At 40.9% G+C, this 15,917-nt stretch overlaps 2 protein-coding genes across 2 annotated transcripts; both read left to right on the forward strand.

Moving 5' to 3' along the window:
* Positions 1-6,736: 6,736 nt before the first annotated feature.
* LOC121193942 (olfactory receptor 142-like) lies at positions 6,737-9,044 on the forward strand. The gene is made up of 2 exons (XM_041056373.1): positions 6,737-6,827; positions 8,131-9,044. The coding sequence occupies exons 1-2, from the start codon at positions 6,737-6,739 to the stop codon at positions 9,042-9,044; spliced, it is 1,005 nt and encodes a 334-aa protein (XP_040912307.1).
* A 4,903-nt stretch (positions 9,045-13,947) lies between these two features.
* Positions 13,948-14,874, forward strand: LOC121194823 (olfactory receptor 11A1-like). The gene has a single exon (XM_041057890.1). It carries the CDS (start codon positions 13,948-13,950, stop codon positions 14,872-14,874), a length of 927 nt encoding a protein of 308 aa, XP_040913824.1.
* Positions 14,875-15,917: the final 1,043 nt, after the last annotated feature.

The following is a 15,917-nucleotide window of genomic DNA, read 5'->3' on the forward strand; positions in this document are numbered from 1 at the left end:
TGTATTAAGACAGATGAATATTGTACAGCTGTCACAGCTCATTATTTAAACAGTAAAGAAGATCTTGAGCCTGGTTATGGTTCATGACTTGATTAGTTTGCTGCAGTTATTCTGTCTTTCTTCAACCTTGTTGAACTTTGTTCTCCAAACATATTGAGTAACAATGATATTTACTATTCCTTGTTTTTGTGACTCCAGAGAAAATAATTTTTGACTTCAGGCTGATACTTGAAAGACCCTGTGTGCTTGGACGAATGGGGTAAGAAAGACTTCAAATCACCAACAATAAGAAATAATTCAGATCATGGAATAAACGCAATCTGGTTAAAAGAGAATAAATCCTAGAGATAAAATCATGGGCAGCATGGTATACTGGTATAACATCTTTAATTCATTCCCCAATGAGAAGTGAATCCTGGAAAAGGGCCTTGTGGACTAATCTAGTGTCAATATCATTTTTAAAAGAACTCAGAAAAGAATTTAGAAACATGGAGGGAGAGATGCCAAGCTGGTCTGTCTTACTTCATCTGAGGCTTAATAAAAGTGAGTCAGAAGTGTGGACGGTAATGTCAGCCAGAGGGCATGAAGGGTTGTAGGTGGAAGTGGAGGCTGTGAATTCAGAACATTACAAGAAAGGGTAACATGGGTTCTAGTGTGGTCAATGAAGGGAGATAGAGACCCTGTGCTGATGAGGAAGTCTGATGTCAGGGCTAAATGTTTAGGTGGTCGTCATGACTCTGCTTTTCACACGCCTTTGATTAGCATATTCATTTGAGGGTGAGCGATCCAAAGTGCTCCCCTGGGCATTTTGGCAAAACTGGATGTTAGATATTCTTATTTTGAGAACTGAATTGAAGGGCATCGAGTATTTGGGCAAGTAATTTAATGTTACTGGACACACAAATGAGACACTGGTACCTTCCTAACTAACCAGTTGGGATTACCTATCACAAACATTAGCAAATGGAACAACAATAACAATAATAATAATAATAATAATAATAATAATAATAATAATAATAATAATAATGCATTTTGACTCAAGGTCATTTTACATCATAAAAAACGACACAGTATTAAATAACAACAATAAAAGACGATGCAGTTTAAAATGGACAATGCAGTTTTGGTCAGAGGGAGTAGGGTAATCTGAACAGATGGGTTTTGAGTTTAGATTTGAAATGTGGGAGTGAGTCAGTGTTACGGAGGTCAGGTGAGCTCCAGAGCTGGTGAGCAGAGCGACTGAGTGGAGTGAGAAGGCCGGAGACGGTTGATGTTGCGAAGATGGAAGTAGGCGGACCAGGTGACATTATTGAAGTGGGAGGTGAAGGAGATGTTGCTGTCGAGGATGACACCCCGACTCTTTACTTGAGGAGAGGGGGAGTTGGAGGAGTTATCAATTGGAACAGAGAAGTTATGGAGTTTGCTTAAGGTGTGTTTTGTGCCTATTAGAAGAAGTTCTGTTTTATTGCTGTTTAATTTGGGGAAGTTTGAGGTGAACCAGGATTTTATTTCAAGGAGGCAATTGGTAAGGGAGGAAGGTGGCTGCGTAATGTTGGGTTTGGTTGAAAGGTAGAGCTGGGTGTCTCCCACATTGTAGTGAAAGTGGATATGACGTTTGTGGAAAGGTAGGTAAATGATGAACAGCAGTGGGACAGCCCTGGGGGCACACATGTGATGACTGGGACTGGATGAGAGCTGAAAGATTTTAACTGAATCAACTGAGTGCAGCCTGAAAGGTATGAATGGAACCAGCTTTTTTGGCGGCAAGGACGAGGTCATTAGTGATTATGGCAAGTGCTTTTTCAGTGCTATGGAGCGGACGGAAACCAGACTGGAATTGTTCATCTACATTTTTCCAGTATAGATGGGTATGGATTGAGTGCCAACTGTTTTTTGTGAATTTTGGAGATGAATGGAAGATTTGAAATGGGACGAAAATTACTGAGGTTGTTGGGATCTGAACCAGGTTTCTTGAGTATTGGAGTTACAGCAGCTGTTTTAAGGGAAGAGGGAACAATTCCAGTGATGAGAGAGGACAGAGAAGGGAGAGTGGCCTTTACAAGGACAGCAGGAAGGGCAGATCTAATTGGCAGGTTGAAGATTTGGATTTTTGAATGAGTTTGGAAATTTCATTGACTGAGGGTAGGGTGAATGCTGAGGGTGAATGAGTGGGGGCAAATTGAACTGGGGCAGGTGAATTTGGAGCACAGGTGGGTAAAGGTTGCTGGTGAATGTTTGATTTTGGAAGAGAAAAATGATACCATAGTATTACAGAAATCAGAGGAGTACAGGTGAGGAGGAAGTGAATCCGGGGGTTTTGTAATGTTTGTAAGGAGGGAGAAGAGGGCCTTAGAGTTTCCTTCATTAGAACTGATTAAGCCAGAATAGTATATGGATTTAACCTCAGAAATACAGTCTTTGTAGTGGAGGATATGGTCTGAGTACATGTCTTTATGCACAGCAAGACCAGTTTTTCTGTAGAGTCTTTTGAGTTGACGTCCTTTGGCTTTTAACTGTCTAAGAGTGGGATTAAACTAAGGTGCAGTGAGAGTAAATGAGACAGATCTGGTTTTGAGTGGAGCAAGATTATTTAGAAGGTTATGGAGGCAGTTGTAGTGTGAGAGCAGTTCTTCTGGGTTAGAAAAACTGTCAGCACTGGGGAGGCTACACTAGAGGATAAATTGTCGGAGTTGATGTCCATAATTTTCCGTAAAGTTATAACGTGTGGAGGGTTGGATTTGGAGAGTGAGAGACACTGTAAGACAACAGTAAATGGTCTGAGAAAGGGAAGGAATCTGCTTTGCAGTTGTGGCTGAGGGACACTAAGGGGAGGATTGAAATCACCGACAACACCACCTGGGGACTCCTGGGGACTAGGAATTTCCTGGACCCCAGGACCCCAGGAAATTCCTAGCATAAACCCAGAAACAACAGAAACAACAGAAAGATTTATATTAATATGTATTTAATAATCACAAAAAAACCAAGCAAGGACTGGAACTGATGGAAACTGCTGCAAAAGAAAAAAGGTGAAAAGAACACTGACAACTGAATGAAATAGTTAAAATGTACTTTATTGTAATCTATATACTGAAAAGGGGAAGGCCTTGACATTCAAGTTAAAAACAATAGGCAGAGACCGCATGCAGAGAGGCAGACTACACAAAAGGAATGCCAGGAGTATAATCAACCTTTGTTGATTATTGTTTATTGGGTTACATAATAATAAATCAAGTAAAATTACAAAGTAACCCAGTTGGCCAGAAGCAAATTCAAACAAAAGAAATCAATGAAAAAATAACTAAAGGAACAGTAACCTAAACTCAAGGCAAAAGTCAAAAACTACATCTACCAGCTAAATGTAAAAGATAAATCTAAACAAGTAGACAAAGGTTAAACTAATGTCCAACAAAGGCAAACTAAGGGCAAACTAAGGAGTGAACTAAGGGGCAAACGAAGGGGCAAACTAAGGACAAAACAAGGCCAAACTAAGGGCAAAACAAGACCAAACTAAGGGGCAACTAAAATAGCAGAACAAGGGCAAACTAAGAGGCAACTAAGGGGCAAAACAGCAATAGCGCAGGTGAACCTAAAAAGAAGTGGAAGAAACACCATTAACCAAGTTCACACTGCTTATTTAAAACGTATTTTAAAAAAAGAACAGTCACAGGCCAACTCACCACAGGATGTTAAAAACTAGTATCAAACCCCTCACAAGTAGTGCAGCACCTGGACAGCCACAGCATTAACAGAGCAGGAGGCAAAGAGACAAAAGATCACAGGTGTCTTATATAACTTGTTCCTGATTAGGAGGAGTTAGGAGGGACTGGCTCAAGGCTGCACTCAGCAGCTCCACCTAGAGTAGGGAAGGATTCCCCACCACACAGTCAACAGGTGTAACACCTGGGTAGCAGATTAAATCCCAAATATGTTCTTTAATATGTGTGGGAAAGTTAGTATATTGCTGCATGCTGAATGTGAAGTCTTTGGTGAAAGTATTATTGACATTGTCCATGTGAATATTAAAATCCCCCAGAAGTATAATGTTTGGTGAGAGTGTGGAGAGGTGTGTCAAGAAGGCATTAAAGTCCGTGATAAAATCCTTGTTAGGCTTTGGTGGGCGATACAGGGTTGCAACAATAGTGGGAATAGGTCAGAGAGCTGACATACAGTGGTCTCAAATGAGTGACAGACATGAGCATTCACAGGCGCTATGGTCCACTTCTCGTGGTAAATTATTGCGAGACCCCTCGGCCAGACTGAGAAATGTAAACAAAGTAAATGTGGATGGGTTATGTTAAGTGTCCTTCTGTATTTAATAAAAGTGTATTAAAAATGCACGTAGTTTAAAAATCAGGCGAGAGAGCAGTTGCTAAAACCAAGAGAACCACAGATCTTGACAGGAATACGGGTGTTTATTCATAAAATAAGATAAAATATAAGAACACAGATAAAAACTAAAAAGACTATAAGACCGGGGTTGGTAAAAAGGTATTTTAAAAGGAGAGAGGCTAAAACTGAATGGGGGGAGAGTCCAATGGAGCAATCCAGAGTCTTATCTGTGGAGGCCGGGGTTGTCGCACACACTCGGGCGCTGGCGGAAAAAGCTCGGTCACCGCAGAAGCGTCGACCCGTTCGGCACCACGGTCCCACCACGCCGCTGCACCGCGCCCTTGTCTTCCTCGGAACGCCGACCTCGAACCAACAGGAAAGCGGGACAGCAGTCACTGCACTTTTAAACACATACAGGTATCGGTTACGCTTCGCCGCAGATCGCTACTCACACCGCTGGGCAGAGTAACACTCTGCCCGCTTCTTCATGGAGCCTGCAAACAATCCGTCCCTGGTTTCTCCGTCAACGGCAGCTCCGGCGTGGTCCTGCAGCCTGTCCCCTGTGTCTCCTCCGCCTCGTCTGTGCTCTCCGCGTCCTCTCTTCCTGTATCCTCTCCAAACTTATCTGTGCTCGCCAATCTTAAGCTCCACAGGTGCAGGTGATTACGCCGTGGGGAGTGACATCCGCATGGGCTTTTCAGAATAAAAGCACAATATACTCCCAGTGTGCAATACATGCAATAAAACACACCACACACTAAAATCAAAGAATATAAATTAAAAACACACTGGGAGTTAAAAGACACTCAATAAAATCTTACTTTACCCATGCGACATAAACAAATAAATAAAAAGTCAAGCTTACGTTAGATCCTGGACAAGATGCCCGATACTCGTGAGTGAGCGGATGTTGAGAAGACCAAAGCTGACAGTAGTGCTGCTGAGTTTGTCATCCGTGTTAGTCGACCTAGCTAGGCGGGCTAGCACACTGTGATCAGCTCGGCGACCAGTGTTCCTCAGTGGACGTTGAGCAGTGGACCAGATTGACTTGATGGATTTCTATTTGTTATACTCAAAGTTCCGACAGGAGCCATGGTGAATGTATTTCCATTGAGACACAAGTAAGATGTCCGGGTGTAGGAGCAGAGCTGGTTGTGGTGGCTCGTGCAGATGTAAGAGGAGCTTAAGAAGCTCAGCGGCAGAGTACTGGAGCAGTGCTATCGATGGATAATAAACTAAAGATAGGACAGTCCAGGTGAGCACAAGCCACACATAATAACATAGTTGACAAGGCTGTAACGGCGTTGGAGGCAGCAGGTAGGCAAACCTTAGCCTGAACACACACAGACTTGGATGACAGCTCCAACTATTGTTGTCATATACTATAATAGAAGGATTGGATTAACGAATGGTCCACACACAGGCAACAATTTCAGAGTCCATGTTATGTTTATGGGGTTTGGACTGTTTTTTGTGCGCTTGTCTTTTGGTGTTTTTCCTGTCCTCACTCCTTTTAAGTTGATGCAGGGCTTCATTTCGACGCTAGATTGCTCTACCTTCATTGGTAACTCTTGCTGCTGTGTGAAACAGTTCTTCTAGAACTCTTGTGAATTCACCTTGTGAGCAGTCAAGTGACTCTTCTCTCTTGTTCTTTTTCCCTCAGAAACTCACCTGTGTACAGGATTGCTCCTCCAGCCAGAAACCTGCCAGCCACTCCACTCAGCCTCCACTCCTCGAACTATCCTGAATGCCTTTGGACTCACTTTGTGTTGACTGTTCCAAATAAATTTCCTTTAAAACTGCCATCTGAAGGTGGTCTGCTTCTGGGTCCTCTAAACATCCTAACCAAACCTAACAGTCCACAGGCAATAAAATTACTTAAAATAGGACAAGGAGCAGTGGCATGACCTGCTCCCTGTGTAGATATAAAGGACTCGTTCTAAACTAACAAAAACACTGCGACTCTTAGCTTTAGGTGATTTATGAAAACATAATTATGAATATTCAATTTCTGCCAGTAGATCCCACTAAATCCTACACACCGGTCCTTTAACTAACATCTAATATCAGCATGCGAAGCTCACAGTGACAGTGCTAGCATGCTAATAATAAACAGCTTTGTTAAAACAAAAGGACTGGAAACAGTGAAATTTTGACCTGATGGTTGGGCAGTTTTGGGGTGCTCTGGTCACTGCTCAGTTCATCTGATTCCAAACTGCTGGCAGAAACTAGAACCTGCAAAGCCTGTGGTCAAAACTCTGAAAAAACATGTGAGGCAAAGCAGGAACTGCAAGACTGTTTTGACTGAACTGATTGAAGTGTTCTTGACACTGCAACTGGCAACCTGGAAAGACTGAGTGGGGACAAAGTCCTGTACAAGTAGGCCAGAGGCTTACTGGACATGTTCACACCTGGCAGCTCTGAGTACAGTGAATGCACCCAAGATACACTGAGGACGCATTGGGATCTGATCACTCAGATCACACTTGGAGGTGACTGGGCCGCATGTTTGTAAATGTGTCCTGGTTCATGCTGAAGGATCAACTACTCAACTGATGTCCTCTGATTAAGTAGATGTATGTACTCATTCACAGACAAAATGCAAGTCGTACAAATCGTATAAGCTGGCATTGAAATTGTTTCGAAAAGCCCATAGAGATTGCATGTGCATCAAACTTCTTGGCTGACTTCTTGGTTTTATTGGAAAACACCAAAGGAAAAGACCCAGTCAGTGCTGCTTTGAAAATCAGCTTCTGAATAATGACTGGAGGAAGAAATCACAAGGGTAGCAAGCAAAAGGTGAAACCAATTAGGGCGGGGCAGACAATCACCAAAGGAGGGAAACTAGACAATAAAAGGAAATAGAGTAAGACAAGATACACAAGGGCAAGGATTTCAAAATAAAACAAGAAAATGCTAAACCAAACCTCAGAAACCAAAACAAGAGTGACAAGGTTTCCTAAACAATACTGAAAATACAGAGAAAACCCAGGAAACAAAAGACAAGAAAAAAGGACTGTAGACTAAACCCAGGAATACTACAAACCTCAAGAATCAAAACGTGTACACAACAGAAAAATGAACCAGAAGTCTACTATAAAGCTCTAGAACCAAACAAGACAAACAGAATAATCTGCTGGAAAACACCCAAAACAAACTATAACCAGAGTCTACAGACATTCCATAATATTAACAGATATCCCAAAAAGAATTCACAACTCACGCAGGGTTGACAATACCCAAAGAAATCAAGAAAGCACAATAGTCCCACATAATCTAAAAATCCAAATCTGTTAAAAAAACAGACCCCTTTAGGGCAGATCGCAACAAAATTACATGAACAGGTCACTGACCAAAACTGGACTAAAACTACCAGAAATCAAAAGACTAAAATTTGACTGAAACTAATGCACATTTTCAAAAGACTGAAACTAAATCAGTTGCTGAATCAATGGGGCCAGAGTGAGGTCAAATCTTTCTGTGACTTTAGGCCTCCAGAGTTTGATGAAGATTAAGATATTAGAGTTTATTTTGGTGGAGTGTTTAATTAGATCCATGGAGGCTGAAGCAACCTAATAAAAACTCTCCACAGACTCAAACTGTTAACTTTGTGATCTTTGGACATGAACGTTCATCAAATGCATTTCAAGGTCTGGTATCTGTGAATGAATGAGACACTCCAGATTGTTACAGTGAGACTTCTCTTTTTCAGATCATTATTCATGTACAGTGGTTACATGCCTGCCTGTTTTATTACTGAACATTTAGTTTGAGAAAACATTCAGGGATGATGAGTTAATGTTACATACATATGTCTTAACGGGTATGTGGAAGTTAACAAATACAGATATGTTTATTTTCTGATTATATTTACAGTTTATATTCTAATAATCTGCAGTAATTCTATTATAGTGTACCTTATCGTGATTCACAGAAACCTCCATGAGCCGATGTACATTTTCATTGCAGCTTTACTACTGAACTGTGTCCTTTTCACCACGACTATTTACCCAAAGCTTCTGATTGATCTTTTGTCAGAAAAACAGATCATATCATATTCAGCCTGTCTCTTTCAGTTTTTTGTACTTTATTGTTTAGGCAGTTCAGAGTTCTTACTGTTGTCAGCCATGGCCTATGACAGGTATGTGTCTATATGTAAACCTCTGCAATATCCAACTATCATGAGAAAAACCACTGTGAGTATTTTCCTGCTTTTAGCTTGGATTGTACCTGCTTTACATATTTCAGTCCCTTTAATAGCGAGTGCTGAAGCTAAACTGTGTAACTTTACTTTAAATGGAATATTTTGCAACAATTCAATTTACCAGCTTCAGTGTGTGAGATCAAGATTCATTACTATGTTTGGTGTGGTCATTTTATTAGATCTTGTAATCCTCCCAATGCTCTTCATAATTTTCACATATACAAAGATATTTATAATATCCTATCGAAGTTGTAGAGAAGTCAGGAAAAAAGCTGCAGAGACCTGTTTACCTCACCTGCTGGTTTTAATCAGTTTCTTCTTTTTAAGTCTATATGATGCCAGTATAGCTCGAGTGGAATCCAACTTTCCAAAACCTGCTCGTTTAATAATGACATTACAAACAGTTTGCTATCAGCCTTTGTTTAATCCACTGATATATGGACTGAAAATGAAAGAAATTTCCAAACACCTCAGAAGGTTGTTGTGCTCAGCCAAAATCATCTGATGTATTAACACAGGTGAATAATGTACAGTCATTTTACTGTAACTGTTCATTATGGAAACAGTAAAGAGGATCTTGAGCCTGGTTATGGTTCATGACTGATGAGTTTTCTGCAGTTATTCTGTCTTTTTATTCAACTTTGTCAAGTCTACCTTTGTTCTCCAAACATGTTGAGTAACAGTGATATTTACTGTTCCCTTTTTTTTTCAATTCAGGCTGATACGTGAAAGACCCTGCGTGCTTGGACGAACTGAGGAAGAAAGATTGTGTGTGTGTGTGTTTGTATCTGTGTCTGTGGTAGTTGGTTTGTGGTAGGATAATGGCAGTTTTTTCTTCATATGCTTCAGATGCTTTTTACTTTATTATTGCCTTATTGTGTGAAGGAACATCTCTGTAGCCCAAAGCATCGCTATTATTTGCAAAGAGACTTTACCTCCACCATAGTGATCACGTTCTACAGCCCCCCATCAGCTGCTGCTGAAGGAGCTGCTGACGCCATCAACACCACCATCTCCTGTCCGCAGGTGCAGCGGCCAAATACCTTCATGGGGATCACTGGGGACTTTAATCATTTTACTTTGGACAGAACACTCACAAACTTTATCCAGTATGTGGATTGTTCCACTCGTGACAATAGACTGGGCCCGCTGGATACAAATGCATGTGATGCATACAGTGCCACCACCCTCCCCTACAGGCAGGTCAGATCACAACCTTGTTTTGCTCACACCAAAGTATGTCCCTCTTGTCCAGTGGCAACCTGTGTCGACAGCAACTATGAGGAGGTGGACACCCCCCCTGCAGTGAGTCCAGACCATGGGACCACAGCTCACTACACCTCACCCCACCAGCACCCCAGTCTCCCCCTATCCCCCCGCTTGACTGTGACGACTGGCCAGGTGAGGAGAGAGCAGGCCCTGACTTTATCAGGCCCAGGATACTGAGGAACTGTGCTATGCCAGCTGTGTGCTGTTCTGCAGCATCATTTCAACCTGAGCCTCAGCCTGGAGAAGGTGCCGCTTCTGTGGAAGACCTCCTGCTTACTTCCTGTGCCCAAGAATTTTTCTCCATCTGGCTTCAGTGATTACCGTCCAGTTGCCCTCACATCCCATGTGATGAAGGTGTTGGAGAGGTTGATGGTGGCCCACCTGAGACCGTAGGTGAGATCGTCTCTAGACCCGTGATAGTTTGCCTTCCGGCCCTGTCTGGGGGTGGATGACGGTGTCATCTATCTGCTGCACGATGGTGGTAGTGGCTTGGTGAGAATCACATTCTTTGATTTCTCCAGTGCCTTCGACAGCAACCAGCCTCTGTTACTGGGAGAGAAGCTGCAGCTGATAGGTGTCGGCACGTCCACCGCCTCCTGGATCATTGACTACCTGCCTACTACTACAGACAGGCCACAATTCATCTGTCTGGGTCGTGTCCTATCTGATGTGGTGGTGAGTGGTAATGGAGCCCCACAGGGCAATGTGTTTTTTCCATTCCGGTTCACCTTATACACCACTGACTTTCAGTACAATGCAGAGTCGTGTCACTGACACAACATCTGAGTAGTGATGGCTGATCGAGGCTTTGTTGAAGCTTCGACACCTGATTCAAAACAATGGTTCATTACCTTTGGCTTCAATGACACAGTGCTCGGGTAGGACATCTAGCGGTCAATAAAATGAAGTGCAATCAAGATGTATCATTTATTGGTTCATGGATTGCTTGGGATTTGATTCGCCATGCACATTCTTGTTCAACTACACTACATGTTTGTATGGTTTCAAGCTTACACAATAAACTACAAATATTAAATATGTATATTAAATACATTGGCTATATTATTTGACACGTCTGATTGTTGTAGGAAACAGCAATATACTCGGCCTGATATTTTGTGTTATGAATTGTAAGCTATCCTAAAACAAGTCTAATTCATGAGCTAAATAACATGCAGCTCTGATGGGAATCAAACCCACGCTACAGTGTTGCAAGACAACTAAAGCAATGACAGGGTTTTGATACCAAATGAAGCAGTAAAGTGGTTCATACGCCATAAATCGTGATTTTTCCTAACCAAAACACACACACGTCTGACTTTCATGGAGCTAGATAAATAGTACTTTTCTGTTTGACTGCACCAGATGATAATGTGGTTTCAAATGGATTAATAATAATAATAATAAAAGACCATGTTTGTTATTTGGCATGACTGTAACCATACATAATCTTCACTTATATTTTGTGTTGTGAAACATTGAAATGGTGCTGGTACATTCATGACATGCGGTCTACAAACACACACTGATGTAATTTTCACATGGTACTGGTGCAAATATAGATTATATCATGGTATGTTTTCAGCTTGGTTGGCAAAGAGGTTTATGTGTACGTGGGTTAAGAGGGTGTGCTTGAAGAACAGGGCAGTGGGTGTCCCTATATACATAAATACATTCATACATACGTATACACACACACACACACACACACACACACACACATATGTAATGACTCTATATGTCTTGTTTATATCTAACGTTTTTTAGGACTAGATATCTATATACCTATCTATATAACTCTCTATCGATATCTAATTTATATTTTATATAGCTATTGCTCTATCTACACTGATTCTCCAAAAAATACACTATCAACACTACTCTCAAAACAACCCTAACAAACCAACCTAATCTGCAAAGAAAAATTCCAGTGACCGCAACTACATAGAGCTATCCTATCCCTGAGCCACCACGCATGTGTCGGAGCCTCGAGTGTCAGAGGACCATCACTACGTCTGAGCTCTCTCATTTCTGACGACTTTGCAGTTGTGTGGTGTATAAGAAGTGGACGAGAGGAGCAGTACATAAGGCTGGTGGACAGATTTGTGGAGTGGACTGGAAGAAGTCACCTGCTGCTTAATGTGGACAAGACCAAAGAGATGGTGATTGATTTCAGGTCCCCTCTGCATCCTTGGCGGGGATGTGGAGGTGGTGGAGGTACCTGGGAGTGACCATCGACAACAGACTGAGCACGAAGACCAACAGCACAGCCGTGTACAACAAGGGGTGCAGCAACCAAGAACCACAATGTCAACAGCTGACTATCAATAAAGATAGAAAAAGCCCAAAACAATATGTAAATGTGTAATAAAGGGGCAAGCTCTGTCTGTACATTCATAATGTCTGACCCACTTCTTTGCTGGTAAACATACAGTTTAGTATCATTCCAGAGGTCTTTACAGAAATTGGTTTGGTGAAAACTCTTGCAGAAAACAGGATCACTTTAAGTCTGGGTTACTGTAATAATTCACTCTGAACCAAACCTGCTCGCTGGCAGGTTTTCCTCATCAAACCCTGAGTTTGACTCTGCACATTGGTTAGCTATGTTGTGACAGTTATGTTGTCAGAAGCATTCCCCTGCACTGACACATTTAATGCCCACTGCTGCAATAATCTTTGCTAATATATGAAATCACTCAATGCTGAATCTTTATACACTAAAATGGTAAATCAGAATCACTCACGGCTTTTCTTGACGACCACAAGTGTTTTACAATACATGCCACATTCACCTAGTCAGTTATGGCACAGCCATCAGGGACAAATTGGGGTTCAGTACAACAATAATGTGCCATGGTTCATAGCCAGACTGTGACAACTTCATCAAGCCAGGGAGGCTGCCTACAGAAGTGGGGGCAGAGTCCTGTACAAGCAGGCCAGAGGCTTACGGGACCTGTTCACACCTGGAATTAACAGCTCTGAGTACAGATGTCACGACTGAACCAGGACAGAACCCAAATGAACGACTACAAAACTTTAGATTAAATAACACAGTCTTGAATAAACAAAGTAGCAAAATAAAAATCACCCCACAGGGGAAAAAGGTACAAACACAAAAGATCAAAACCAACGAAAAATCACTCTTGCGAGGAAACAAAAAAAATCACTCATATGAGGAATAAAGAAAAACAAAGGCAAGACCACTGATCAGAACTAGAACGAGCAAAGTACAAAAGAACAACAAAACCTGACTTGAGATACAAGGGCTAGATACGGACGCTGGTTCATTTGACATGGGACGAGACAAACTGGCACAGAACAAAGGGAGACGCAGACAATATATAGACACAAGGTAATGGGTAATAGGTGGAAACAATTAGGGCGGGGAAAACAATCACACTGCTGGGAAACAAGAGGAAGGGCAAGCAACCTGAAACAAGAGGAGATAAAATTTAAAATAAAAGCAAAACTCACTGGACAACATGAACATGAGACAAAACGTGACAGAGCATTACTCCCTGACTAGGACAACAGATGTGAATGCGCCCAGGATAAATTAAGGATAGTAACAATAATAAACACCTGAAACCATGATGACTGTCTTTTGTTGAGACAGCTGTCACCACAAAATGCAGTGAAGATATAAAAATTAAAACAAAGTGACGAAAATGAGAAGAGCCGGTCACTGACCAAAACTGGACTAAAACTACCAGAAATCAAATGACTAAAATTTGACTGAAAGTAATGCACATTTTTCAAAAGACTGAAACTTAATCAGCTGCTGAATCAATGGCGTAATGGGGCACATGTTCAAATTAGAGAGAGGTCAAATCATTCTGTGACTTCAGGCCTCCAGAGTTTGATGAAGTTTAACATATTAGAGTTTATTTTGGTGTGTGTTTAATTAGATCCATGGAGGCTGAGACAATAATAAAAAACTCTCCACAGACTCAGACTGTTGACTTTGTGAACTTTGGACATGAACGTTGTTGATCAACATTTCAGGGTCTGGTATCTGTGAATGAATGAGACACTCCAGATTGTTACGGTGAGACTTCTCTTTTTCAGATCATTATTCATGTACAGTGGTTACATGCCTGCCTGTTTTACTACTGAACATTTAGTTTGAGAAAACATTCATGGATGATGTGGTAAATGTTACATACATATCTCTTAACGGGTATGTGGAAGTTAACAAATACAGATATGTTTATTTTCTGATTATATTTACAGTTTATGTTCTAATAATCTGCAGTAATTCTACTATAGTGTACCTTATTGTGATTCACAGAAACCTCCATGAGCCGATGTACATTTTCATTGCAGCTTTACTACTGAACTGTGTCCTTTTCACCACGACTATTTACCCAAAGCTTCTGATTGATCTTTTGTCAGAAAAACAGATCATATCATATTCAGCCTGTATCTTTCAGTTTTTTGTACTTTATTGTTTAGGTACCTCAGAATTCTTTCTGTTGTCAGCCATGGCCTATGACAGGTATGTGTCTATATGTAAACCTCTGCAATATCCATCTATCATGAGAAAAACCACTGTGAATATTTTGCTGCTTTTAGCTTGGATTGTACCTGCTTTACATATTTCAGTCCCTTTAATAGCGAGTGCTGAAGCTAAACTGTGTAACTTTACTTTGAATGGAATATTTTGCAACAATTCAATTTACCAGCTTCAATGTGTGAGCTCAAGACTCATTACTATGTTTGGTGTGGTCAATGTATTAGATCTTGCACTCCTCCCTATGTTCTTCATAATTTTCACATATACAAAGATATTTATAATATCCTATCGAACTTGTAGAGAAGTCAGGAAAAAAGCTGCAGAGACCTGTTTACCTCACCTGCTGGTTTTAATCAGTTTCTCCCTCCTGAGTGTGTATGATGCCAGTATAGCTCGAGTGGAATCCAACTTTCCCAAAACTGCTCGTTTAATAATGACTCTACAAACAGTTTGTTATCAGCCTTTGTTTAATCCACTGATATATGGACTGAAAATGAAAGAAATTTCCAAATACCTCAGAAGGTTGTTGTGTTCAGCCAAAATCATCTGATGTATTATCACAGATGACTAATGTACAGTCGTTTTACTGTAACTGTTCATTTTGGAAACAGTAAAGAGGATCTTGAGCCTGGTTATGGTTCATGACTGATTAGTTTGATTAGCTTGCTGCAGTTTTTCTGGGTTTTTATTCAACTTTGTCAAACATCTTGAGTAACAATGATATTTACTGTTTCCTGTCTTTTATGACTCCAGAGAAAATGATTATTTTTCACTTCAGGCTGATATCTGAAAGACCCTGTGTGCTTGGACGAATGGGAGAAGAAAGACTTGTGTGGTAGTTGGTTTTCTGGTATATGTGATGATTTTCATGTCAGAGGAAAATGGCAGGTTTGTCTGCACCTAAATATTTTTTATCTCACCATTTGAAAAGTAAAGAGGAAATATTGTTGTTGTCAGTTGTTTTTTGTTTTTTTTAACTTTATTATTCATGTAGAGTCAACTATCATGAGCTCAGCAAACACAGTGGGACACACACTGAACCAGCTCTCTGAGGGAAACAGACTCCAACAGCCAGAGTCAAAGGAAAAGCAACAAATCACCAACAATAAGAAATAAATGTATGGACCATGGAATAAATGCAAGTGAAAAAGGCCTTGTGGACTAATCTAGAGTCAATATCATTTTAAACTTCCTGTCGTGTTCGGGTCAAATCTGACCGATTTACTACTTAAAACACTCATAAATATTGTGTTTTACATCTGATTGCCTCAAGGCCTTATGATATCCTCCACACTGTGCACTTGAACATATAAAAGTATATAAAAGTGATGATCACCTCTTTCGCTGAATTTTGAGTTTTAATCAACCTTGTTACACCTGTGGTGTTCCCGGTCAAAAGTGACCGCCATAGGAAATGAATGGGTATCCAGACTATATTCATCCATCATACAGAAAACATCCCCATACACACCACTCGAACTCACTCACTCACACGCATAGTGTGAAGGATACCATTAGGCCTTGAGGCAATCAGATGTGAAACACAATATTATCTTGTCTATCTTACTTCATCTGAGGTTGAATAAAAGTGAG

The sequence above is a fragment of the Toxotes jaculatrix genome, chromosome 15, assembly GCF_017976425.1.
Source record: "Toxotes jaculatrix isolate fToxJac2 chromosome 15, fToxJac2.pri, whole genome shotgun sequence".
Classification (NCBI taxonomy): Eukaryota; Metazoa; Chordata; class Actinopteri; family Toxotidae; genus Toxotes; species Toxotes jaculatrix.

Excerpts from the sequence above, each read along its gene's own strand:
- LOC121194823 (XM_041057890.1), top strand. The coding sequence starts at position 13,948 with ATGGATGATGTGGTAAATGTTACATACATATCTCTTAACGGGTATGTG.
- LOC121193942 (XM_041056373.1), top strand. The coding sequence starts at position 6,737 with ATGTTCACACCTGGCAGCTCTGAGTACAGTGAATGCACCCAAGATACA. Across the intron at positions 6,828-8,130 it reads CACTCAGATCACACTTGGAG|TTAATGTTACATACATATGT; the intron begins GTGACTGGGCCG and ends AGGGATGATGAG.